The sequence below is a fragment of the Toxotes jaculatrix genome, chromosome 15 (genome assembly GCF_017976425.1).
Source record: "Toxotes jaculatrix isolate fToxJac2 chromosome 15, fToxJac2.pri, whole genome shotgun sequence".
Lineage (NCBI taxonomy): Eukaryota > Metazoa > Chordata > Actinopteri > Toxotidae > Toxotes > Toxotes jaculatrix.
Window position 1 is genome coordinate 12652265 of NC_054408.1, and position 24403 is coordinate 12676667.

Consider the following 24403-nt stretch of genomic DNA (forward strand, 5'->3'; position numbering starts at 1 on the left):
GAAAGACCACACCATGATTGGTCAACTATGCCACCTACTGACAGCTTGATGTAGTAATCAGTAGATGTAAATCTGACCTTGTAGCACTTCATGAATATAAAGTACTGGCTGTCCCATGTGATGTGACATTATTATTATTATTATTATTATTATTATTATTATTATTATTATTATTATTATTATTATTATTATTATTGTTAAGTGAAAGAAACAGAAAGCTTATCTGTCTATAGCATATGGATAAATAGATTGGGACACCCTATATATTACATATAGTTTGGATGGTGCTCCTGAACAGCACTGATTTAAAGTTTACATTGCTTTTGTCGTATCAACAGTCCAGAAACCAAAGACATTCAATTTAGTGTCACATAAAATAAATTAAAGTAACAAAATAAAGAAAATATTTATAATTGAGGGCATATTTGGCATTTTTGCCTGAAAAAGCAAAATAGTTGCTTGTCGATTAGTTGATTAGTCGACTAATCGGTTCAACCTTTAATAACAAATTCTTCTGTATGTTCTTTCCTGCAGTATGTTGGTAACTTTCTCCTCCAGTCATCAGACAACCAGACAGTATAAAGATGTGATGGCGCCATCTACCGGCCGGTGTTAAAAACATCACCTGTAGTTCTCGCTGCATGTGACAGATCAAATCGTCACACATACGTGTCACCGTCTCACACAAAGCAGCTGCAAAGTCGCTTTACCTGGTAATAATAAATCAACCTACAGACAGTACTTTAACACGTTAACTGCTTATAACATTAACTAATTTAAGACCCGAATTGCAGCCTCTATAACCCCGTCAGCCTACCGAGATGATTCATGGTGATTTAGTGTCCTCCTGTAAGTACTGAACCATTGTGAAGTCAACTTGCATGTCAGTGTGTGCGCGCATGTGTGTGGTCCGTTATTTTCCGGGTTGTGCTCATCGCTAGCGGTAGTTGCGCTGCTGCAGCTGCCAGCTGACACTTGTACAGAGGAGGTGAGGTCAAATTTGTCTGTCTCCCTCCCTCCCTCTCTCCCTCTCTCTCTCTCTCTCTGTGTAAGTGTGTGTATGTGTGTGTGTTCGTCTGTCTGTGAGAGAGGCTGCTAACTAGCGCATCATCATCATCATCATCATGGCGGATCAAGGCGAATCTCCGGCTCCTGTCCTCCACCCGCAACCGGCGCTGACAACCAGCTGGCCAATTACCCGGGAGTCGTACGAGCTGCAGGAAGTCATAGGTTAGTAGCCGGAGATGTGATGAGCGCCGTTGTATGATCGCGGAAAGGCACGCCGCGGCGGGCTATCAGCTGGGAATGACGACGAGGGCCTACCGGCTTTTTCGTGTGCAGGAGCCTCCTGCAATGCTTTGCAATGCGGATGTTAACAGGCACATTTTAGAGACTACCGGTCTACAGCAGATGTGTTATGTTTGGGACTCACTCGAAGCTGAAGCTGTTGAAGTGCGCGTTAGAGCACGGGGTTGAAAATGTCACGTTTCCTCTGCGCGTTGTTTTAGTGACTCGAAAAATAGAGACCTACTCCAGCGATGCCAGTTTTATGGCACGTGTCCAGTTCATTAGACTTATAAAATCACAGATGCCGTGGCTGTGTGAAGATCGCAATGTGTTATGTTAGTTGTGTTATCTGCGATGGCACATAGCCAGAATGGAACAGCATATCATATCTCCATACTTACCATGATTATCATACAACTATTATGAACATTAATGATACAAAGCAGAATAATGGCAATAGTAGGTCTTTCAGAATTGTAAAATCACCGAGACTCACTTTCAAGATTGAAGATTTCTTTATTGTCATTTCACATGGTATTTACAAAAATACACAGGCTGAAACGAAATGTTTGTCACCAGCTTCTGACAGTGCTAATAATAATTAAACAAATAGTGGAAAAGCAAAACAAAACACAGTAACTTAAAGTGACTAAAGTGATTTAATCTTAAAATGTACCTATTATTTCCAACCAACAATCCAAAACTCGAAAACTCAAAAGCAATTTAAAAGATGAACCTGTTACTGAATTAGTTGATGATACATTTTCTGTCAGTCAATCTATTAGTTTACAGATTGTTTCAGCCTTAACTCCCATAATAGCCATTTGTCAAAGGTAGTTAACTTAGATATGCTTACTCACTTGTTAAGTCTTGTTTATATATAGTCAGACTAAAAAAAACATACAGACTTTTTGTGTATTACGCATAGTGTTGATATTTTCTTGGACAGTTACTGTGCTAACTGGGGATATATCCATCATGGAATAATTTTACTGTAGGATTTTATTTTGCCATTGCTGTCCATTGTGACATCTAAAAACTTCATTGCCTTTTATTGCATTTGGAAAGTTCTATTTACCTGCATAAGTCACAACATACTCAATTTAATGTTGTCATGAATCATTAAAATTTTAAAGTATTAATTACTCAAGGAAATCTCAAATGTACTGAGAATTGCTAAAGGAAATTGCCTGAATATTTTTGACGAACGCCTTCACTGTGTAGATGAGCTGACAAGTCATATCTTAACTGATAAGAAGTAGTACAACAGCTGTGCTGCTGCTGACTGTGATGAGTTAGTGAGACCCCCGCTCTGTTTTCATAATTATCTAGAAAGCAGACAGATCTCATGTGTTCTCTGCTTCTCCTTATCTACCTCTAACAGTTGGCAAGCAGTATGCGGCTTGTCACAACTTCTTGGTGTGAACAGCTTCACTACTCCAGCATGGCCTGATTTGTAATGAACCAAGTAAACAACCCATCATGTTGGATGAAAAAAAAGTGTTGTACTTGAAGTCAGCTTATGTCATTGTGTTTGTCTAATGTTTCAGCCAGCACACATGAAAGATACCATAACATAAACAGACAAACAGGAGGAACACTTGGCTATAAAGTCATAGACAGATGTTGAATTTAAGTGTTGTCTTCCAGCTGTGTTTGCTGTGTGTCCCTCTTTGCTCCCTGTGTACTTTACCATTGCTCTGTTGTGGCTGTGATTCCAGGCAGCGGGGCCACAGCTGTGGTGCAGGCAGCCCTCTGTACCCCCAGACAGGAGCGCGTGGCCATAAAGAGAATCAACCTGGAAAAATGCCAGACCAGCATGGATGAGCTATTGGTGAGTACAATAAATATGGGCTATTTTCTCAGCGTGTGAGCACAGTGTTTTTGTACCTCTCTCTCTCTCTCTCTCATGCTTTACTACTACTTTGCCTCTAAACCATATTATTATTATTCTCTTTTATCTAAAAATTAAATATTAATGCACTTTGTAGGTTGTAATACTAGATCATTTGCTGTTAGCTTGTTGTTATTGAGGTGTATATAAATATAGTCTTTCCTATTATCAGTTTCTTACAGAAAATTACAAATAGACAAAAGTTATGTCCTATATGTGAAATGCTCCTTCATTTCTCTCGCACAATAGAAAGAAATTCAAGCAATGAGCCAGTGCAACCACCCCAATGTTGTCACCTACTACACCTCCTTTGTCGTGAAAGATGAACTTTGGTTAGTCATGAAGCTCCTGAGTGGAGGTAAGCTTCACCTTCCAAGCTACATGAAACTAAACCCTACCTCCGGCTTAATAATACATGAATGCTCAGTGAATGTGATGATGATACACTGTGAATCCCCTTTTTCATGTTAGGGCTTTGATCTGCTTATAACTAGGTAACACCTAGCTGGATTATAACTCACTTATACTGTGGTTGTCTCAAATGAAACATAGCTTTTTCATACATAATATACCGCATAAAAATAATCAGAGTGATTTTATGATCATTTCAGGCACTATTTTCCATTATATATCCTAGAAAACAGCAGATCTATATCCTGAAATAGTACTTTTTCAGCATAGTGTTTTAGCCTTGCTTTATTACAGTTATATGAAAGCGCTAGCACTCTCTTGGTTGCATGCTATGATACATAACATCTGTAGTCTGATGATGTTCTTTGCACATCCTTTTGACTGTGAAGAAATTCTAGCAGTGATGTTACTCACTGTAGTGTTGATCATAATTTACTGTTTAAGGGACAACACACAATTATCAGACATGGATGTAAATTGTGCCTGGTTGTAGATATTGGTCGTGTAATGACTCAGTGGAACACTGCGCAGCTGATTTGTATTGTGCATTTAAAATGTGCAAAATGAACTGATTGTTTTGGTTTTTTTGTGGTGTCTCTTTTAGGCTCTATGCTGGATATTATTAAGCACACAAGCAAAGAAGAGGACAAAAATCGAGCTCTAGATGAGCCCATTATTGCTACTATATTAAAAGAAGTGCTAGAGGGCCTGGACTATCTGCACAGAAATGGACAGATTCATAGGTAACACTTAAGAAGTTTACTGTTGTGGTTTCATGTTTTTGATTAGTTATTTAATGAATTTAGAAACTGATTGTCCGAGAATATAGTCATTAAACAAAACCAAAACAAGAGCTAAACATGTTAAACAAATTTCTAAAGTTATAAGTAAACGGAAAATTAAAACCATTCATGTAATTGTATTTATTGACCTGCAGCTCAGTTGTTGTATGCTGTGAACTTCCTGGATTTCAAGGTCACTCTGCCCCTTGGGCAGTGATCCAGATGGTGGTGGGCTGTGGGACTCACTCACGCGAATGGAAGAATCAATGCTGCTCCACATGACTTTGATGTTTGACTCTGTTTGTGTTTGGTTGACCTCAGGGATGTGAAAGCTGGGAACATACTACTGGGAGAAGATGGATCTGTTCAGATTGCAGGTGTGTTGAACATGGTACCCATGTTATACCCATGTTATACTGTTACACTCTCTTAAGCCTTTCTTCAGTTTAAATCGAAAAGCCTACACATTTGCTGAGACTGTGGAATTGAATTCATAGATTGTATTAATTAATAAAGAATGCTAATGTATGTTTACATTTTTTTGTAATCATAAATTAAGCAGGTCTTACATGAACCTGATAGTATCTCCTGAATAATACTGTATCCACTCCTACATTGAAACTGGCAGCTTTTTGAAGCAAGCTGATCTACCAGTTTATTGTAATTACTGATTACGGATCAATTACTGCCTTCAAGAAAATAATTACAACTGAAATTATTATGGATGCAACTGTGTAAAGAAAATAAAAATCCTATATTTTCTGGTTTTACAGCCATAGGTTTTCTGTACATGTACTATGGGAAAATCACAGATATAAACAATAAAATGAGTGATTTTACCTATTGTACCTATTTGGAAGACATAATTGACTAGTGAAATCAGATGCAAAGAAAGTATGACCACCTCCAGAAGCTCTTTTTATCTTCCCTGTCAGGATCTCCTGGGATCTTCAACTTAGAATTATGAGTCTGAGGCTGACATGAACTGTTTTTCTTACTAGGCAACTCGTAACTAAGGTCCGAACTGTATGATGTGAACGATAAGTTATTAGTAACACTGCTTGTTCTTTTGCTACTTTAACATTCAAAGTGTTTACTGTGAAAAAAGAAAGAAGCAGAGATGCTTCACTCACATCAGGAATGGTCAGTTAAACAAATTCTGATTCTGTTATTTGCTTTCTGTTGTACAATATTTACCTCCACCTGGCATTTCTTCATTTGTCTTAGAGGTGGTTTAACCCAGAATTTAAAAATATCAACAAAGTTTCACCTCCAGACAGATTCATTACAACATACCTCACACATATTTCCAAATATTCAATAGGTTTGAACCATGCATTGTTTATTATTGTCTTTAAGATTTTGGAGTAAGTGCATTCCTAGCTACAGGGGGGGATATGACTAGAAACAAAGTACGAAAGACCTTTGTTGGCACGCCATGCTGGATGGCACCGGAGGTGATGGAACAGGTGAGTCTATCTCTATCGGCAGTAGTTGTTGGCGGTAGTTGTTGGTGACACTGTAAACTTGTTTCTTTATGTAATTCTATCATCAGTTAATTTCATAATATATCTTTTACGTTTTTGTGAACCACTTAGATCATTAACACAAAGTCTCCCAGGCTTAAGAGTGTTTGTGTCATATTAGGGATTATTGTAATTCTGTATCCACAGGTACGAGGCTATGATTTCAAAGCAGATATATGGAGTTTCGGAATTACAGCCATAGAGTTAGCAACGGGTTCTGCACCCTATCACCGCTACCCTCCCATGAAGGTGAGTGTTCTGGTTGTGTTATTGGGTGCTGTTTAATCACAGCTATAATTGTAGCTTTCACCGGCGCTGGCAAAGAAAAGAAGACAACAGTGTCCATTAACTTTTTGGTGTCCGAGACTTTCTTCAAAACCAACTTGTTTCTGTGAAGTGTCATCATTAGCAAGTAAAAAAAAACATGTGGTGCCACCACATTTTGTCTTTCTACTTTTACTGTAATTAAGAAACTAATACAGAGGAAACCTTTTATCTAAAGGAACCCATTGCTTTGCTTGCCACACCATTTCTTCTACAGTTTCCTGCTTTGAGTTTCTTTTCCTCATGTACAATATTTGTGTTGTGTGGGTGGTTCTGACCATTTCTCTTGTCTTTTCAGGTTTTAATGCTTACCCTACAGAATGATCCACCCACTCTAGAGACCGGTGTAGAGGACAAGGAAATGCTAAAAAAATATGGCAAATCATTTAGAAAGCTAATAACTATGTGCCTTCAGAAGGATCCTGCCAAAAGGTTAGCTCCACATTCCATGTATCAACCAAATACTTCAGTCAGGAGAGCTGATGCAATTTGTGATCAATAAAAAGCATCCTATTAACATTCAGTGAGTGCTGTGTTGTGACGTATTTTCTAACAATTGTGCTTGTCTCTCTCTTTAGGCCCACAGCTGCAGAGCTTTTGAAGTGTAAATTCTTCCAGAAGGCAAAGGTATTTGTTTCAGCTCAAATACTTGACTCACCATCTTTGTTTGGTTTTGTTATCAATTGTGTTTATATGTACTTGTATCAAACAACATACAGTATAAAAAGTCCACAAGGACACTGTATTGATCATAACTTCTTTTTTAAAAGGTAATTAATTTAGCTTGAGGTAATGTAATTGAATACATTTAATCTTATTTTTATTTGAGCATGGGATAAATTTAATTTTATGTAATGAATGAATGAATTAATTTTATTTTACTCAGTTTAATTTAACTAATTTTAATGGAGAAATGTAATAAAGAAGTTAAATTAATTGAACTCAATTTAATTTATTTATTAATTTTAATTTAATTGAGTCTGTCAAGGAGGAGTGTGACCTTTGACGATCTCATCAGTGACATTGTCAGAGGGTTGGGTCTCAGTTTGTACAGACAAACAGATTCCTCCATTTATAGTCAGATTTAAAGTTAGATGTGATTCAGGAGGACCAAGTACTAGGATCTCACTGTGTTGGCTCCATTTCAACTGATTTAGTCACTGGTCTAACCTGTAACATTTTAAAAAGATAACTTAACCTTCACAACTTTTATACCTTTTACACTTCAACCAATAAAGCTGATTTCTGAGAGCTACCAATTTAAAACATGACACTTAAGAATTTTGTGACTCATTGTCAGGTTTTAATTACTTAAACTTCAATTTTAATGAATTTAATTAGTTCACTGTGTTTATTAATGATATTTTCATTCCTATTTTTTCTCTTGCAGAACAAAGAATATCTGGTTGAAAAGCTTTTGTGTCGTGCACCAAAGATTTCCCAGAGAGCTAAGAAGGTATGTGTACACAAACATTCCCTGTAAAATAACTCAGTTATTGACTAAACATGAACAAATTTTTGGCAGAGGGCTTGGATAGACTGAAGTATCTCTTTCCACCAGAGTGTTGCATTTACAGTCAACACAAGCTATGTACTCTGACTTTCTTCAGCACCTCAAACACATGCACACATTGTTTTGTATAGTATGTAAAAATATGGGCCACTGCCGAGTCATATGGTATAGATATACTGATGTCTTTTGTCATGGGCTCCCTGTGCAGCTCTCTGCATGTGGGACACTAAAGACTAACAGGATTAAATGAAATGTTAACATCAGGTAACAGAAAGGAGCACATTATTGTTCACTTTGCTTGCTCAGTTGTCCACAGTTTATTAGGAGGAAGTGCAGTTTTCAGGCACAGCTGATATTGGCTGCACATAATGCTCCGCCTCGATGGCCAGAACAGAAATGGGAACAGAGAGCCATTGCCGAAAGGCAGAGTGGCTGAGTGGAGGGGTGGAAATTCACTGACATGGTCGGGAGTAAATGGAGGGCATAGTGAATAGCAGGGCTGTTACTGTGTATGACGTTAACATTACGCACAAACAGGGCAGGGTATCAATAAAGAGGGAGGCAACTATGGTGTGAGTGCTGTGGTTTTTTTGAGGTTTGTTGATGGTTAATGTGGTAACTATGGGTATCTGTAGTAGTCACAACAGTGAATAGAGAGGTACTTATTGCTAAACAGATATATGGATTTCCTATATCAAATTTTGTCAATACAGTTTATTACAGCCTCCACTTTTCCAATCCAGACTGTATTTACAGTCATGTCAAACACATATTATGCCAGATTGGATCTAAAATGAGCTACAGTGTTTATAATTTTCACAGCATGACCTTTTATAAATGTTACAGCAAAAGATGGCACTTTGTGAAATGTACTTTAATAGATGAGCCATTTTATGTCTTTTCATGTGTGGATCCCTGTTAAATGTGTAAAAATAGCATGCACATTATATATAGCCAGGTAATGTCTAATTCACTCGATACTTTCAGTAGGTGAAATGCATGAGCCACAGCACCAGTGTCCTTGGGATTTTTTGCTGATTTGACCTACAGAGTCATCTACATTATACACTCAGCAAACAGTACTAAGAGCTTGCAGAGACAAGCAATACTGCAGAAACACTGTGATCTCAGAATGCTGTGACCAGTTTATATGAGGACCACAATGGCCTGGTTCTCCTAAGATTTTGTTTAGGTATTCCCAGACCTTGTAGTTCAGCTCCTCTCTATGCACAACCACTTTACATCTCTTGGCCTCTGTGAACTACAGTAATTTTCCTCTGCCCTTTTGAAGCCCACTTCCTTTTTCTTCTGTTCTTGTTCTGTTTCTGTAGCGTTTTGTCCTGTGTGGTATTCTGTGGTCATGGTAAACACATGCAATTCTTCTCCCAGGAAACAAACACAATGGAGATTTAAAACTTAAATGATGAGACTTGATGCCAGACAGCAGGTATAAAACCTTCCTCTTTAAATGGGCTTTAAAAGGGACATAACTTCTTGAAAATACTCCAGTGAATGAAAACGAGATGGCAGATCCTCCGGTCAGCTGTCACCAGTAATGTAATTTTAAACTAGAAGGGCACACAGAGAGCACAGACCTCTGCCGAGGCCAATGCCAAACAGCATACACCAGACTTCAGAGAAAAATCACAGTAAGTGATCTGAATCTGCTTCCAAATTGAATGCCCATGCCCCATCCCTCCCCCAAGTGTGATGCAAATCTGTTCAGTGCTTTTTGCGTAATCCTGGTAACAAATAAACAAACCAACATTCAAACAACCCAACTAACAGAACTGAGTGAAAGCATAAGCTTCTTGGTGAAGGTAATGAATACTTTATCTAATGAAAAGAGGGAGAAACTCAGGAATAAAAAAAATCGAAGGAAGTAAGAAATAGAGAAAATCGCTTCTCACAGACCTGACAAACAAGGATTTGTCAAGGCTTTTGCTATCTTTGAAATGTGGATGGAAAAAAAAGACTACATGCACAGGCATTCAGTGTACACTGTAGGTACATGTAAGTTGAGTAACCAGCAGAGGGCACCCTGACACCCACAATCGAGCCTCTGAATGAGAAAATTGGAAGGGGATTAGAGAGAAGATTAGACATTAGTGGCTTACAACCAAGGTGGTGGGCAGGTCTCATTGATTTGTTTCATAATGACTAGTGGGAAAATAGAAAAAGGATTGATATTGCATTCATTCACATGTGTGGTCCACTGCACAAATAATGATTGAATACTGATTGAGTTCTGCATGGATGTTTTCTGAAGCCTGATTTCAAGATGCAGGGCATTTTACCAGAGCGTGCAGCACTTTTATCCCTGCAAAAGGCTGAGATGGCACACGCATTGACATTCTCGTGTTATGATGTTTCAGTTCATATTCACATATATTTATGTGACTTTGCTGTGGGTGATCTGGTGAGCTCTACGTTTTATATATGCTGTATTAGTGTCTTTGTCTTTGTATTAATGTTGGTTAGGTGATTGTATGTGGCTGCAAAGTGCATTGATCTGTGTCTGTTTTGATCAAGGACCCTGAACAGAAGTGGGGGAGCCTTGGTTCTATGTCAGGTTTGGAAAATAAACCCGACAACACCAGAAGGGTAGTGCTTCTTTAACTTTGACCTTGTCTAGAGCTGAGGCAAACCCTGGTGGTAGTGGCTTACAGTTTTGTGTGCCGTCTCCTCTGTAACACTGCAGTGCTCTCACACTTGTAGACTAGTCACGTGTTGCTTGTCTTATATGCCCTTCCAGGCTGTAGAGGTGCAGCAAATTACAGTGTTTACCAACGACTCTGCCATACTTAACTGCTTGTACTGGATATCCCTCTTATGTTGCCTGTCCATATGATTTACAGATATTTCCCTTGTGTTGTGCTGTACTCAATGTGCTATACCCAGGCAGTCCCTACTAAACTGATTGTATTACTTTAAGCAAACTTAAGGTTTCTGTTGGGTTACTGAGCAGCTTTTATAGGCCATTGTATTTTAAATCACCAAAGTTGTAATTCCATTAATACCAGAATACTAACATTTCCAACTTCCCCAAGCTTGTCCAATGTTTTTTCCAACAGATCTGCTTAAATTTTTTGTATAAATGTGTGTGTTGGTTTTTGCAAATTAAAATCAAACATAGACAAATATAATTTGCCTATATAAAAATGGTCATTGTTATATTGTTATATTATCATCATACTTTACTCTTAAGTGAGTCACAATAATGTGGAAAATATCTTGTTAGAACACGAAAACAATCTTTTAATAACTGAACAATTTTTTTGCTATAGTGGCAGCAATACACTGCCGTACCAGACTTATTCAGTGGCCTAAGTGAGCTGAATATGGCTTTACACTTGTTCTTTTCAGTGCAGCCAATGCATGGCAGCTCATCACAAGGAGTCCAGTACTCCAAAATCTGTGAAAACTACCACTCTGATCTAAAGATTTGTAAAACCTAATGGACTCCTGGGTAGAGCACAATGTACATACACGTGCAACTGGAAAGACTATGAACAATCCCATCATTATTTAGTGTGCTGGCTGTGTGTCGTCATGGTCCAGGTGAGGAGAGTCCCAGGCTCCAGTGGTCACCTGCACAAGACAGAGGATGGAGACTGGGAGTGGAGTGATGACGAGCTGGACGAGGGAAGTGAGGAGGGCAAGGCAGCGGTGAATCAGGGCAGGGTAGGTGAGACTCCACAACGCACTGCCTTAGCAGCATATATTCTGTCATATTTAGTCTTTATATTTGTCTTCAAATTCATATCAGAGAGTATCGATAACAAGTTTTGTACCGTTCAAGATTATTTTTTAGATTAATTTTATTTTAAACTGTAATTAAACGATTTGAGCATTGAAATTCAGAGTTAAGCATTATTTAGGTGTCATTATTGCTGCATGTCATGTCTATCCTGTAAATCAAATCGTTATGTAACTTCCCCACTGTCTCTGACCCTGTACCTTCCTTTCTTCCCTGACCGGTTAGCTTTTCGGATAGCAGATGGCTTTTCTCTGCGAGAGCCTGTCATAAGGTTGCTGTAATGAGCTGGAAGATAGCTGCAAGGATTAGAAGCAGGAGGAAGTAGACAGCTATGATCAAAGGGCTCTTTGATATAGATACCCCACTCTAATGTATGATGCAATAAATAATATGTTACTGAAAGTAATGTTTTAAGAAATAAGCTGTCGCTGATAATATTTTTACAAGGATGTGTTTTTAGTTTCCCTTAAGTGAACGCAGGCTTGTTATTTGTCAGCAGTTGTACTGTTGTTTTTCATAAGAGTAAAAAAAATAGATTTGGATGAATGGATGGACAGACACAGACAGTCTATGAAAACTGAAAAGTGCATGAGGGGTGTAAAATATAAGTTTATTTGTATTTGAGAACCTGAAAAAAGGAAGTAAATCATCATCATTGTGGTGCACTGATGACTATGAAAATGTACATGTGTTTGATTTTTCTCTCCAGTCACGAAGGGTCAAAGATGATGCCAAAGATGTAAGTTAGTTCTGTCTCTCATACACTTTAGTTTGAGTTTAACATGCAATTAAAATTAAAAATATCTTCTTGAATTGTGGTGGAGAGACAAGTTGTCATAGACACACAGGCTTTATCCCTTCTGCTGCTGTACAATTTGATAACTTGGCAGAGGGACATTTTTGGAAATCCAATTAACTGGCCTACTTGGGCTGAAGTTTGAGTAAGAATCATGAACTCAATTATGAATGTTTATTTCACCACAACACGTTTTTATGTAGTTTAATCAAAACAGTCAAGTACCTGTTTTAAACTGTCTGACAAAGCCAGCAAATTTCTCATCATTGATTGTTGTGAATTGACTTTCCCGTGTTGTCTTTATAAAATGAACTCTGATTTGATATTTGCCAAGGATGTAATAGCATTTGTGCAATTATGCCTCTCATTTTGTTCCTCCTAGAATGAGGAGAATGCCAACAATATTCCTATTGAGGGGTTGTCTATTCAGCATCCCCAGGTGAGGGATTCGGCAGCAGCCCTCATTTGTCATGATTCAGTGACCTTGATGCCACACTGATTATCTGTGTGTTTGTGTATGCCTATGCATACTGTACATGTGTTTTGTCTGTCCGTGTGCGTCAGTGGGCAAAAATGTGTGTGTGAGTGTGTGAATGCGTGCACGTGTAATAGCAGTAATAACTCAGAGTAAATAGCTGTCTGCCTGACAGTGCCAGCTCATAGCATGGGTGTATCTCATCCAAAGATTCTCTGCCATTGTAACCCATTTTCTAAGGCTATTGTCATTTTGAAAATGAGCCAAAGCAGTTTGAGGTGTAGTCTTGTGCTCCTGTAAGGAACTAGCTCTGACAGCTACTCAGCAGTCATTTCTTACCCCTAAAAGCCATTTTTTTCTTTTGAAAAAGCCCATTTGTCATATGGTATAGATAATGTTGATAGATCCTTACACAATGCACCTTAATGTATTGGTCCTTTTCTTTTCCCTTACAACTTCTCCCATGGCTCCAATAAATTGAAGACATTTTCATTTTTTCAGAAAAGATAAACCATGTGGACTGAGCGTGTGGTCACTAAATATACACTTGAGGTTTATTTTTTCATATTGCAGTTATCATAACCTCTCGCTCTACAGTACATGCTGTGTACAAAAGCTCCTTTCTCTTTTTCACAGAGAGCATTTCTGTCTGATGTTAAAATCAGTTTGTGTACAATGAACCGCCTCATCATCAGATGTTTTTTTTCATGCAGGTTGAACCGTATGAGGATACACCATACATTCAAGGTGCTGTGAATATGGTACTACGGCTAAGGTGAGACTGATGTTTTCAGGTAATTTCCTCCATCATAGCCTAACACGCAAGGCAATCTTGAGAAAATATTGACTTGGATCTCCTAAGGCAGCATGGGGCCAAAAAGCAGTGTATAAATCGTGTTTTTCTGGAGTAAAAGGCAGAAATTCTTAGTAGATTTACAGATTACATCTGCATTTCTGGATTCATCATCTCTTCACCTTTTGCTACATGCAGGTAACTAATAGACATAATTATCCCTGCCTGCTATAGAGGGGATCTGGCATTGCCACGGATCCCTTCCTCTCACTTTGTCTCACCAGTTGTGTCATAGGGAGGAGAGTGTTACACTCCATTGGTTCTCTGGCTGTGCTCCACAATCTGCTTTTCTCTGTTAGACTGTTTGCACTTGTAGCACCCCTGCCTCTCCACTGTTTTATTCCAGACATTGCTGTTTATGAACATTTTCTAATGACAAAGTGAAGGCTTGTGTTCAGAGTCATTTGTATATAGTTTACTTTCTCTTACTGTTACTTAGTAAGCGAATACATAGAAAAAGAAAGACAGAGGGCTTTTTAAGGGATGCAGCAACAGATAGACAATGGAGCATATTTGGGCAGTTGAAAGTCTGCCTGTAGCTCCCTGATGAGCTGGTTGCAGAAAATGCTCTTGGTTGAACAGACATCTGAAGGTCCCTCCCCAGGCATCCAGCATAGCACAGAAAGCCATTTTATTCTGTGCTTACTAACAAAACAGTGGTCTGGACACAACAGGAGACGGCTAACTGTTTGGCGGCTGGTGGAGAGTCATTTCTCTAAAATGGCGGTGAAAATAAATAGAGAACGCTTAGATGGTTTGGGCTTTTTCTGTTCTTCAGTTTCACAATTTACCCATGGGTTTAGTGATGTTTGCTCAATCTGTGGATTCTAGCTAAAATGAAACAAACTTTAAATTTGGTTGTCTGTAGTATAGTTGCAACATATGTCGGCTTTCACTGCAGCTCTTATTAAATGGGGAAAAAAAGGCTTTCATTGTGGTCAAAGCAGAGTCGTGCAGCAAAAGAATTAATTTCCTTTACAGAGAAGTGTATTCACTGTGCTTAATATGATCGCAGCATTAGGCTGTCAGGTCATCTCTCTGTTTTGTCAGCTAGAATATTCAGCATTAGAGATACAGACATTTGATGGATGCCTTCTTAGATGTAAGTCCAAAAGCTTAGTGGCATTTTTTGACAGAAATTTAAGGGTTTTAAATGCTCTTATATGCCCTGGTGGATTACCAAGCTCTTTCACTATACCCTCCTCTTTGACATGCTCTTCAGTATTACATGGGGCATGTTTGATGATGAGATTTTTGTATTATGTTTCATGTTTTCTAAACTATAAAAGATATACTTGACAGAATGTTACAGTATATTTGATTCAAGATCTAAGAAACAGTTTTAAAGGATGAATAAGATCAAGCCTCTCTTTGTGTACAATTTGTCCTTCAAATGTTCGATAGTAAACCAAATCTCTCTTCGTCTGAACAGCATTTTGGGATGAGGGCAAGGGAATAGGTTCAGAGCAATTTGTTCCTGACGGAGGACATATTTCTTTAAGAGAATATTGAGTTTTTTGTTTTTTTTTATAGTATTGAGAAGGATTTGGCTGGTATGTTTTAAAGTGAATCAGCACAGAAGGTATAATAAGATGAGAGACTGCATTCATATTTTGGGATTTTCTTTGGCTGCCTTCCTATGTTTTGAGGGCAGAACAAGAGATATTTATGGTCCTCACAAATAGCATGAGACCTTCATAAGAAGCAGTGTATGTAAATAGGGTGATTAAATGAAGGATTTATCTGGAATATTGAAGTAGTAGGTAAATTTGTGTTGATTTTTTGTTTGTTTAAAGATAAAAATTGCTTTGTTTTTGTAAATAGGCATCTGTAACTGAGTTACAGTGATCAATATCAGTATCAATGAGAGGTTTTCTTATTGTCATTTTGAAGCTGGCTGCCTAGAAGGAATTATCAAGTAGTTTGTTATTAGTTGGTTTGGTTAAATTGATTGTCAGTTGTTAGGTACAGTATTATACTAACCCAAATCTATGTTGGCCAAATACACAATAATTGATATGAAAATTTGTAACAAAAAAAAAAAAAGTTTAATTTTTTAAATTTCAAAATAGTGAACCCATGAATCTAATTGTTATTTTGAGAGAGCAAAATAACATAAAGCTAATTGGTCTCCTCTCTCAGCTAATAAAGGAGTTACAGCTGATTAGCATGAGTTTATGGTAATATGATCCCCTCAGTAGCAGTGATGGGGGAAAAGCAGCAGCATGATTGGATTTTTGTCAACATTTTGCTTGGAACTCATTCAATCTTTTTTTTCTTTCTTTCTTTTTTTTTTTTTTTTACAAAGGCACTGAGGTCTCCTGAGAAATGCATTGTCAGCAGTTTAAAGGGGAAGTTAAGACTTGCATAATATGCTTGGCTGTTGGTGCAATGTCATTGGAGCTTAAACAGCCAAAATAGCACAGAACAGAGTCCAGAGGTGACATTTCCATATTTTTTTTTTAAGTTCTTGTTTACAAAGGGTAACTAGAAACAAAGACAAATGTCAGGGTAGCTTGTGAAATATCTTCCTGATAAATCTTAGAGGAACATCGATATACGCCTGTGATATCACCCATAAATTTATAAGGAGATGCTTTGAAGCCTGATGCTGGGTTTACTTCCTGCCGCCATCTTGTCAGTTGTTTTGGAGCCAAATAAGTCAAAGTTTTGGCAGATTACATCCACCTCCACACGAGCATCTCAACCAACCCGTAGGTGTCACAGGCTCTCCCTCTTTGGCTTATCATAGATTTTTAGGTTTTAAAAATAATTGACTAACTAATTCATCAAAATATAAATTGGGGGGATCTCTGATTTTGATTTTCTCAACAACTATTCATCTGATCGACTTCAAACTTTGTGAGTGCATTGTCGAGGACACCAGAAAGTGCAGTGTCGAATGTGACAGATATACAGAGACAGATTTATCTTAAACTGCACTTTCTGTTACCATGGTAACCATATTTTCTTTTGAATTGAGTCCCAACCCTTTGACTGTGTCACTGATGGCATCCTCAGAGGTCACACTGTAGCTTAATGGATTAAATTCACTCAGATTGAGTTAAATTAAATTTATTTAAATTGAATTTAATTATATTTGATTAAATTTACTGAAATTTAATTGAATTTAATCCATATACTCAAATTAAATTACACAAAAAAAATTACACTTATTAATTTGGTTCTAGTTATAGGGAACATAGGAATTTTCTTAAATTCTTAATTAAAAACTCAGTTGAAACCCAGGTATACATTCATTTAGTAGTAATTAATACTGTTAAGTGTGTTTACATATCACCCTAGTAACATTGTCACAAATATTTTAAAATTTTTTACCAGTACTATGCATTTATATGTTCTGAGTGAAACCTGGACCTAAAATTTAATAACATCATAAACGTAATTACCAGAACAGTTAAGATCAGTCGTAACAGTGAATCCTCTCTGACCTGTACTGATTGTGTTTGTCAGTAAAAAAAACAAAACAAAAACAAAATTGCCTGCCTGTCAGTATGACATAAAATGCAGATTAAACATATGTAGTCTCAGCACAGTAGGACATCTGTTTGTTGGCCTTGGCTTCATCGTGTGTTGAATTTTCTGTGACATATCTACATTTTTCTCGGCTCTATTGTCATTAACCTCTGTGACAGCCAACAATGCAGGGCTGTGCTGACAAGCACTGAAATCATTTTTAATAGGGTGCTCTGGAGATTGCTCTACCAGTCACCATTATGTTTGAAATGTTTATTAAGCTTCTGTCTAATATCACAGACTCGTCTTTAGTGGTGGAAAAGCAGTCTATCAAAATAATGTGTCATAAACCTGCCATTGTCCACTGGGATTATACATCTCATATCATTTCACATACGCCAGTTAGCTCATAATGTGTCAAAACAAATAGGGTATTGGTGGGTGAAATGCTAATTTTAATGCTTTTGAACTATGAAAACATTAAATCTTCAGCGTGCTATTTAACAACAGGGAGTTAACTCTCACACTTCATGACTGTGTTCAGTCTACTATATATGGCTCATTTTACATGGTCCTGATGTAGTCTGTCAGGATTCTTTCCAAACACCCAGTGCGGTTTATCTACGGAGGAGGCAGATTTTAGGCACATTTTATTTGGGCAGGGTTATCTTCTGACATACATGTTGCTTCGACAGTCTTGGCAGTGTGTCCCCTCTGCTTCTACTACTGAGAATGGAGATGTTGTTTATATCTAAACGCTACAGCAGAATTTTTGACTGTTTTGTTTTTTTTTCCTCTTTCTCATCTGTGAGTCTCTGAAAATATAAAATCAAGTTGACTCACACCTAAGTGATATTAAATTCTCACTCCTACTATTTTGTATAGTCTTGCTACTAACAAACTCATTGCAGATATGTCTTTGGTTGTGTGTCAGTTGACTATCATGGGTCTATTCTCTTTGAAATGAGGGTTGTGGGCTGGCCGTGTTTTTTTTTTTTAACCAGAATACAAACCGAATTAGTCATCTACTACATGTCCTGTCTTTACCAGAAACCAGCTACTCCCCTGTCACACATAAATTGTAAATAAAGATTTCTAATGCATGTAATACAAATGAATGTCGGTGGAATAGCTGGATGTACTTGTTATTAATGCAGTCAAATGCTCTATATTGGACTAATGTCCGTCAGGTGAACACAGGTGCTACTCCAAATGAATGCTAATGTTGCTACCTGATGCTTAAATAAGCCGCTGCTAACACGGTTGCCACATCAACCATTTGAGGTGAAGATATGTCAATTTTTCGACTGTTTCTGCTGAGTTGCCAAGAAAGTCAATGAACGCGGGTTGGAGGACGACAATTTCACACTCATTTTCATCCGAGTTTGACAAGTTCACTGTTAACATGCCAGCTGTTCTGCTTGTCTACCTTATCATCACTTCATCACCAGAAGTCACTTTCACAGAAGTCATTTTCATGTCTGTGCACAACGCTGCTCTGCTGCTTGTTCCCTGATGTTCTGGTGCACAGTTATGTTTCTGTTCCTCTTATAAGTGAGCTGCAATATATGTAATCTGACATTCTGGATACTTCTTGTGCAGTCACACTCACTTGTCTCTTCTTTCAGGAACTCTAAAAAGGAGCTGAATGACATCCGGTTTGAATTCACTCCTGGTCGAGGTAAGAGCTCAACCTAAATGGATTTGAATGTGCTGTTTCCTTTGATAACATCTTCAGGCTCTGTGAGTTGTTGTGTGTGCAAAGGGTGATGGCAGTGTTTGTGAATTTGAATACTTATGACAATATCTAATTCACCATGTAATACAGTTACTGGCTAGGTAAACTGTTGTAAACAGATGTAATATTTGTCATATTATTCCCACACAAGACACTGCTGATGGCGTATCCCAGGAACTGTTCTCGGCTGGTCTGGTCAATGGGCACGATGTGGTTATTGGTAATGTTACACCTCAGTATTCTCGTAAAACTGTGCTGTCTGAATACGTATGTTAGACCATTTACCATAAAACATCACTTTAATAAAATTTATAGAAATTACATATATGTCAAATATGTGTTGCATCTGAGTTTAAAATTATACAATAACCTAACTACAGTCTAAAAATGTTAATTGCTACAGGAACTGATCACACAAAATATTCCTTTCATTTACATTCGACATGTCCTGAAATATTGTAAAACTTATTTGTTGTCATTTTAACTGTTGCTGCAGTTGCTGCCAACCTTCAGAAGATTGTAGATGACCCAACTACCTACAAAGTATTGACCTTTAAGCTGGTGAGTTTCCACTTGATTGATGGTTGACGACAGCCACCTGGGTTTGTCATGCCCAGCAGTGTGTAGCCATAAAGAGGTTGTTGAAAGGTTCAGTGAGGAATGTGAGAACTGGAGTTTAGAGAAAGGCCGCAGAAAACCAAATAGCTTCAGCATGAACCAACATCTGTTGCCAAAAGTTTTTCAGTCAATGAGATGAATGAAGGCTTTTTGTAGTGAAGGAGATCTGAGACATTACTAAACAGCTGATATTACCAACGAAAATATATGCATAATATTTTTTTTTTTTTAGTTGCATTTTGGTTACTCCTGGGAACATGAACTCTATAAACTTAGTTTAGAAAACAAGCTCAACTCAAGGTCCAGTTACTCTTTTGAGCCCCACAGTGATCACAGTCTTCATCAACAGAGTTTGAGCAGCTGTCACTGAAGTGTAGTTGTTCAAACTTTCCATAATTCCGAGCACTTTGTAGAGCACTGATGAATAATGAATGATAGCTTTAATAACCAGATAGGCACTCAGCAGAGCATATACCTCTGCCAAGGTCAAACAATCTTACACATGTCTGTCTCACTCTTACAATAGAAAAATAAAAGGAAAAAGGAAGTAGTCTGATAACATAAATTATTTATTAGTTATAAAACATAGAAAGTACAACACTGTGTGTAATGTTCAGGTTATTTTCAGGATATGCACGAAATTGTACAAAATTGTACAAACTCAACACCATAAATGAGTCTAATTTTTTTTTTTATATCAAGATCCAAACATTATTTTCTGAGAAACATGAAAACATAGAAAATGTTGCAAATCCCATCACAAATCTCGCAATGTTAAGGAAACTGATTACAGATAAAAACCTTTGGAATAATAGATTTTTTAAAATAGACTTTTCACTATTACATAGGTACTATGCATATCTATGTTTTGTAAGTATCTGGTTCTACCTTACAAAATAAAATAAGAATTGCATCTTTAAAGATAAATATAAATCATTTGTATGGAGTTTTGTATAGGTATATATTTTGATGTGTGTCCAGTCATAAACTAGCTCCTTATTCATGGAGAGAGTCTTGACAAAAAGATAAAAGGGATCTTTCTTTCACATTTAGCCTCTGAGTTCTTCAATATTTAGTATCTGCCAATACCGAGTGCAATATTTATTTTTGTAGCGTTTGTTTTTTCCTGTGTAACACTGTTGAACATCTCTGCATCAGAAAAACATTAGCCTTGTACCGCAGCTTTCCTTTGTTAGTTGTTCTTATTATTTTGTATGATTGTGGTTTTGTGTAATATTCATGAAGATTAGAGTCACGATTCTCCAGCATGAACAAAATACTGAAGGTCAAACAGTTTTCAGCCAACAGCAGCCCTGTTTTCTTTCTGCAGGCATCACACAACTGCTGGGTCCTGTTTATTTATTGGTTCACTCCGCAGTTCACCTGTGGGTCACTTGTTTTGAGTGCAGTAATGGTTAAATGAAGTCTGCATGTGATCCATACTCACTTCATTGCTTTATCTATAATCAAAGCAGAGGAGAGGCTAATTGCATGTTACATATGTGCCACTTTAAGAGGTCACCTTTGAATGGCCGTTAGAGAAACAGTGACATTTGTGAAAATAAAAAAAAATAACGAAAGCAATAATTTCATTCCAGCTGGATTTGGCAAAAACATGTAAATTATGTTTTATTGACCTTTCTGTAGTTGTGGCCAAACAGCATCTGGGCTTTGGGTCACTCTGCTTTACAAAGTGACCTTTCTGCCATGTTTGCCTCATCAGCAGCTGCTGCGTGTTGCAGGTGGAGATCTCAGGAGAGTGAGAGTGAGGGCAGTTCTGGGCACACCATGTAGATGTATGCGCACGCTTACATTTCCATATGTTAACTCTGCTCCACTGCAGGCGGTGTAAAATCCTCACTGTGGCTCAACCCTCCCCTTCTAAACGAAGAGTTATGAGTGCAGTGTCACAAAACCCAGGGAGAAAGAATAATTACCCTCGCTCAGGGAACAATTCATAACATTTTATGCAGACAGTTTATAGTGTGGGTGGCACTAGAGTAGCTTTATGACTTAACAGAACAAGAGGTCACAATAGATTCTGTGTGAGCTCACAAAAAAACTGACCTGTTTTAATAACAGTTCCACCATGTTGATCAGACAGCTGCAGGGCTCTCAGACCCCCAGAGGGATGGAGTGTCTGTCTCCGATCAGGTGTGAATTGCTGTAGGATGGCAGGTTAGGTCACCCAGTAGGTTGCCTAGTCACTCTGGCTTTTCTTCAGAATAGCTGAATGAAAAAGAAGAACTCCCTGGTTTTCAGTGAACACAGACAAATCTAAATGCACGCTGACTTTAATGTTCCTCCGTGAATAGCATCTTAGCCAGCATAGAAATTGGGGTGAGATGAGCTGCTGGAAGGTTGAACCGTCTCTAAAATAAATATTGTGCTTTGTCACTGGGAGCTGTTCAGCTCAGGGATTATGCATTACATGGCCAACTATGTATATGGACACCTGAATAATGCATTCATATGGGATTGTTGAACGTCTCGTTCCAAAACAGTGGACATTAATATACTGCTGTGATAGCCTCCTGTCCCTTCCCAGATTTGAAAACAAGAGCATGAGTGAGGTCGACCGCTGATGCTGGGTGATAAGGCATGACTTGCATTCGGCGTTCCAATTCATACCAGAGGTGCTGCATGCTGTTAATGACATGGCTTGGTTCAGGCCAGTCAGTTCTTCCACACCAAACTTAGAAAACCATTTCTTTACTGACCTCAGTTTGTGCACAGGGGCATGGTCATGTTGTTGTTTCAAAGCTGAAAGCACATTATTGTCAAAAAAAACATTGTATGTTGTGGCTTTAAGGTTGTTATTGGAACTAGGGGGACTAGCTTAAGTCATGAAAAACAGTCCCAGAATGCGGACCGAGTATGTGTCCACGTACTTTTCCTTGTGTAGTATACATTTTTTCTTTCATGTTTTCAAACCGCAAAGAGATCAAGTTGTCTCTCTTGTTTTGTTTTATCATTTGATCATCATATTCCAGTGATGCTCTGATCAGACATACTGCAGCAGCACTGGCACCAGTTCTGACCTTATTAAAAAAAGATTAGGTATTGTCCAGATGTGACCAGGCTTCATTCATTCCTCTTTCTTACTCACTGTCTTTGTAAAATTGTAACAGTGCCATCTTATAAACCTTCCAGAACAATTTGCACAAGCCTAAATGCTGTAATCAATAATTTTTACTTAATTACCAAATGATCACAACTAGATGTAATGTAAAAGGGGTCATGTTTTGTTTCATGCTTTTCCCCTCAGCTTTACAGAGCTTTGTAGGTATTTTTCAGCTCAGATATTTTGTTTTAGAAGCTGGTGAAGACCAAAATTAAGGTAAAATGAGAATGAACTTAAATTTGCGAGAAACAAAGCTCCAAATGTTGCTCTGTCTGCTGCATGTGTAAGTGAATAAATGTTTGCTAACAAGTTTGACCTATCACCTTTGAAAGTTAATAGATAACATATCAGTGTTGTTCTTACAGCTTGTTTTCACCACCCCTGTGTGTAATCACAGCTCTGTGTCAGAGGAAAATGACGAGAAAAGACAAAATGAAAAACAAAAAAGAGCACTGTACTACATCAGTTTTTGGTATCAGCCAATACCTGAGTTATCAATATGGGGAGAGAAAACTGGCATGAGTTTGTCTCTTTTTAATCTCTATGCAGAGCGGTCCACCTGAACCTGAATCACATTCTTCTTAACTAAATTAACCAGCTATAACTGTTGTAGAGATTTTGCAGGACCATCTTGATGTCTCCCGTCTCTCTCAGGCGTCCAGCTGCGATGACACGGAGATCCCGGACGAGGTGAAGTTGATCGGCTTTGCACAGCTAAGTGTTAGCTGATGCTGTCTTCATGCCTGAAGCAGGTGAGACAGGGGAGACAGTTCAGGGCAGACAGACTGAGGAGCACACCACCACTTCCTGCAACATCTTCCCCAATACCCACCCTGAAAACTCACTCTTTCCCTCACCCCTCACTCCTTTCCACCTTCCCTGAAGCCAAACTCCACCACCGCCCCGCCTTCACCTCCTTTAATGCAGACTTCCCTGCTCACTGCCCCCTGACCTTTAACCTTAACGACATTCCACCGCCCAGCACACAGACAGGCATCAGGATGCAGCCCAGGAACCTAAATATGTACTCAGGTGGTGAAAGAAGATGATTAAGATGTAGCTTTGAATGTTTTATTTATTTTTTATTTTACTCATTTTTGTTTTACATCTCGTTACCTCTGTGTTCAGCAAAGCTCTCATTATTTATTGAAATGAGAAACTATTTTTTATTTCTTTTTTCTCTCACGCTGTTTTGTTGCACCCGTGATGACGAATTTGCTTTGACTCACATCTCATGAACCCACACATTTATGGTGTTTGTCTGAGGTCTGTGTCAGAATGTAAGATTTAGTTAATTTATGGGGACAAGCACATTTTCATAACAACATAATGAATGTCTAAAAAGAGATTGAATTGTATTTCTGTGTCAAGACCTGTTTTACATTGACAAGAAGGGAACCATTTGCTTGAGTGCGCAGGAAAAAAAAAAAAACAAGACCTGAATGTTACTGTGTATAATTTGCTGCTCTTGACAGTGTTAATGCTTCAAAATGCTAGAGGTGCCTTGTTCATTTTTCTGTGCCTAAGAAAGTAGTCAATGAGTGAGACCACACAAAGAGCAGAATCTGCTGATTTCCATTTCACTAATGTATTACTCCGGCAAAGACACGATTTTACGTGAAATATCTTAATGAAACAAGCTACAATGCACTTTTGGGCTGAGTGTGTGGCCACGACAAGCTGATGCTTAGCCCCTGGAGACAAGTTAACTTGTGTGCTTTCGTTACCAGACACATAAACCATAACAGAACCTGTACTCATGTAATCCGCTCTGGTTGATGTGTTTTCGGATGCCAGGCTAATAAATAAAACCACAACAGTTGAA

General features: G+C 38.1%; 1 protein-coding gene across 2 annotated transcripts; it reads left to right on the top strand.

Moving 5' to 3' along the window:
- Window positions 1-530: 530 nt before the first annotated feature.
- On the top strand, window positions 531-24403 carry stk39 (serine threonine kinase 39). 2 transcript variants are annotated; one of them, XM_041056491.1, is made up of 20 exons: window positions 531-713; window positions 795-849; window positions 1054-1230; window positions 3009-3121; window positions 3431-3539; window positions 4197-4335; window positions 4696-4751; window positions 5734-5843; window positions 6048-6149; window positions 6523-6656; window positions 6803-6851; window positions 7615-7680; window positions 11299-11421; window positions 12207-12236; window positions 12676-12732; window positions 13482-13543; window positions 18727-18779; window positions 18988-19056; window positions 19333-19397; window positions 23233-24403. In XM_041056491.1, the coding sequence occupies exons 3-20, from the start codon at window positions 1125-1127 to the stop codon at window positions 23305-23307; spliced, it is 1518 nt and encodes a 505-aa protein (XP_040912425.1). In that variant the 5' UTR covers window positions 531-713; window positions 795-849; window positions 1054-1124; the 3' UTR covers window positions 23308-24403. The 2 variants fall into 2 exon arrangements, with proteins under 2 accessions (XP_040912425.1, XP_040912426.1); XM_041056492.1 differs by lacking the exon at window positions 795-849.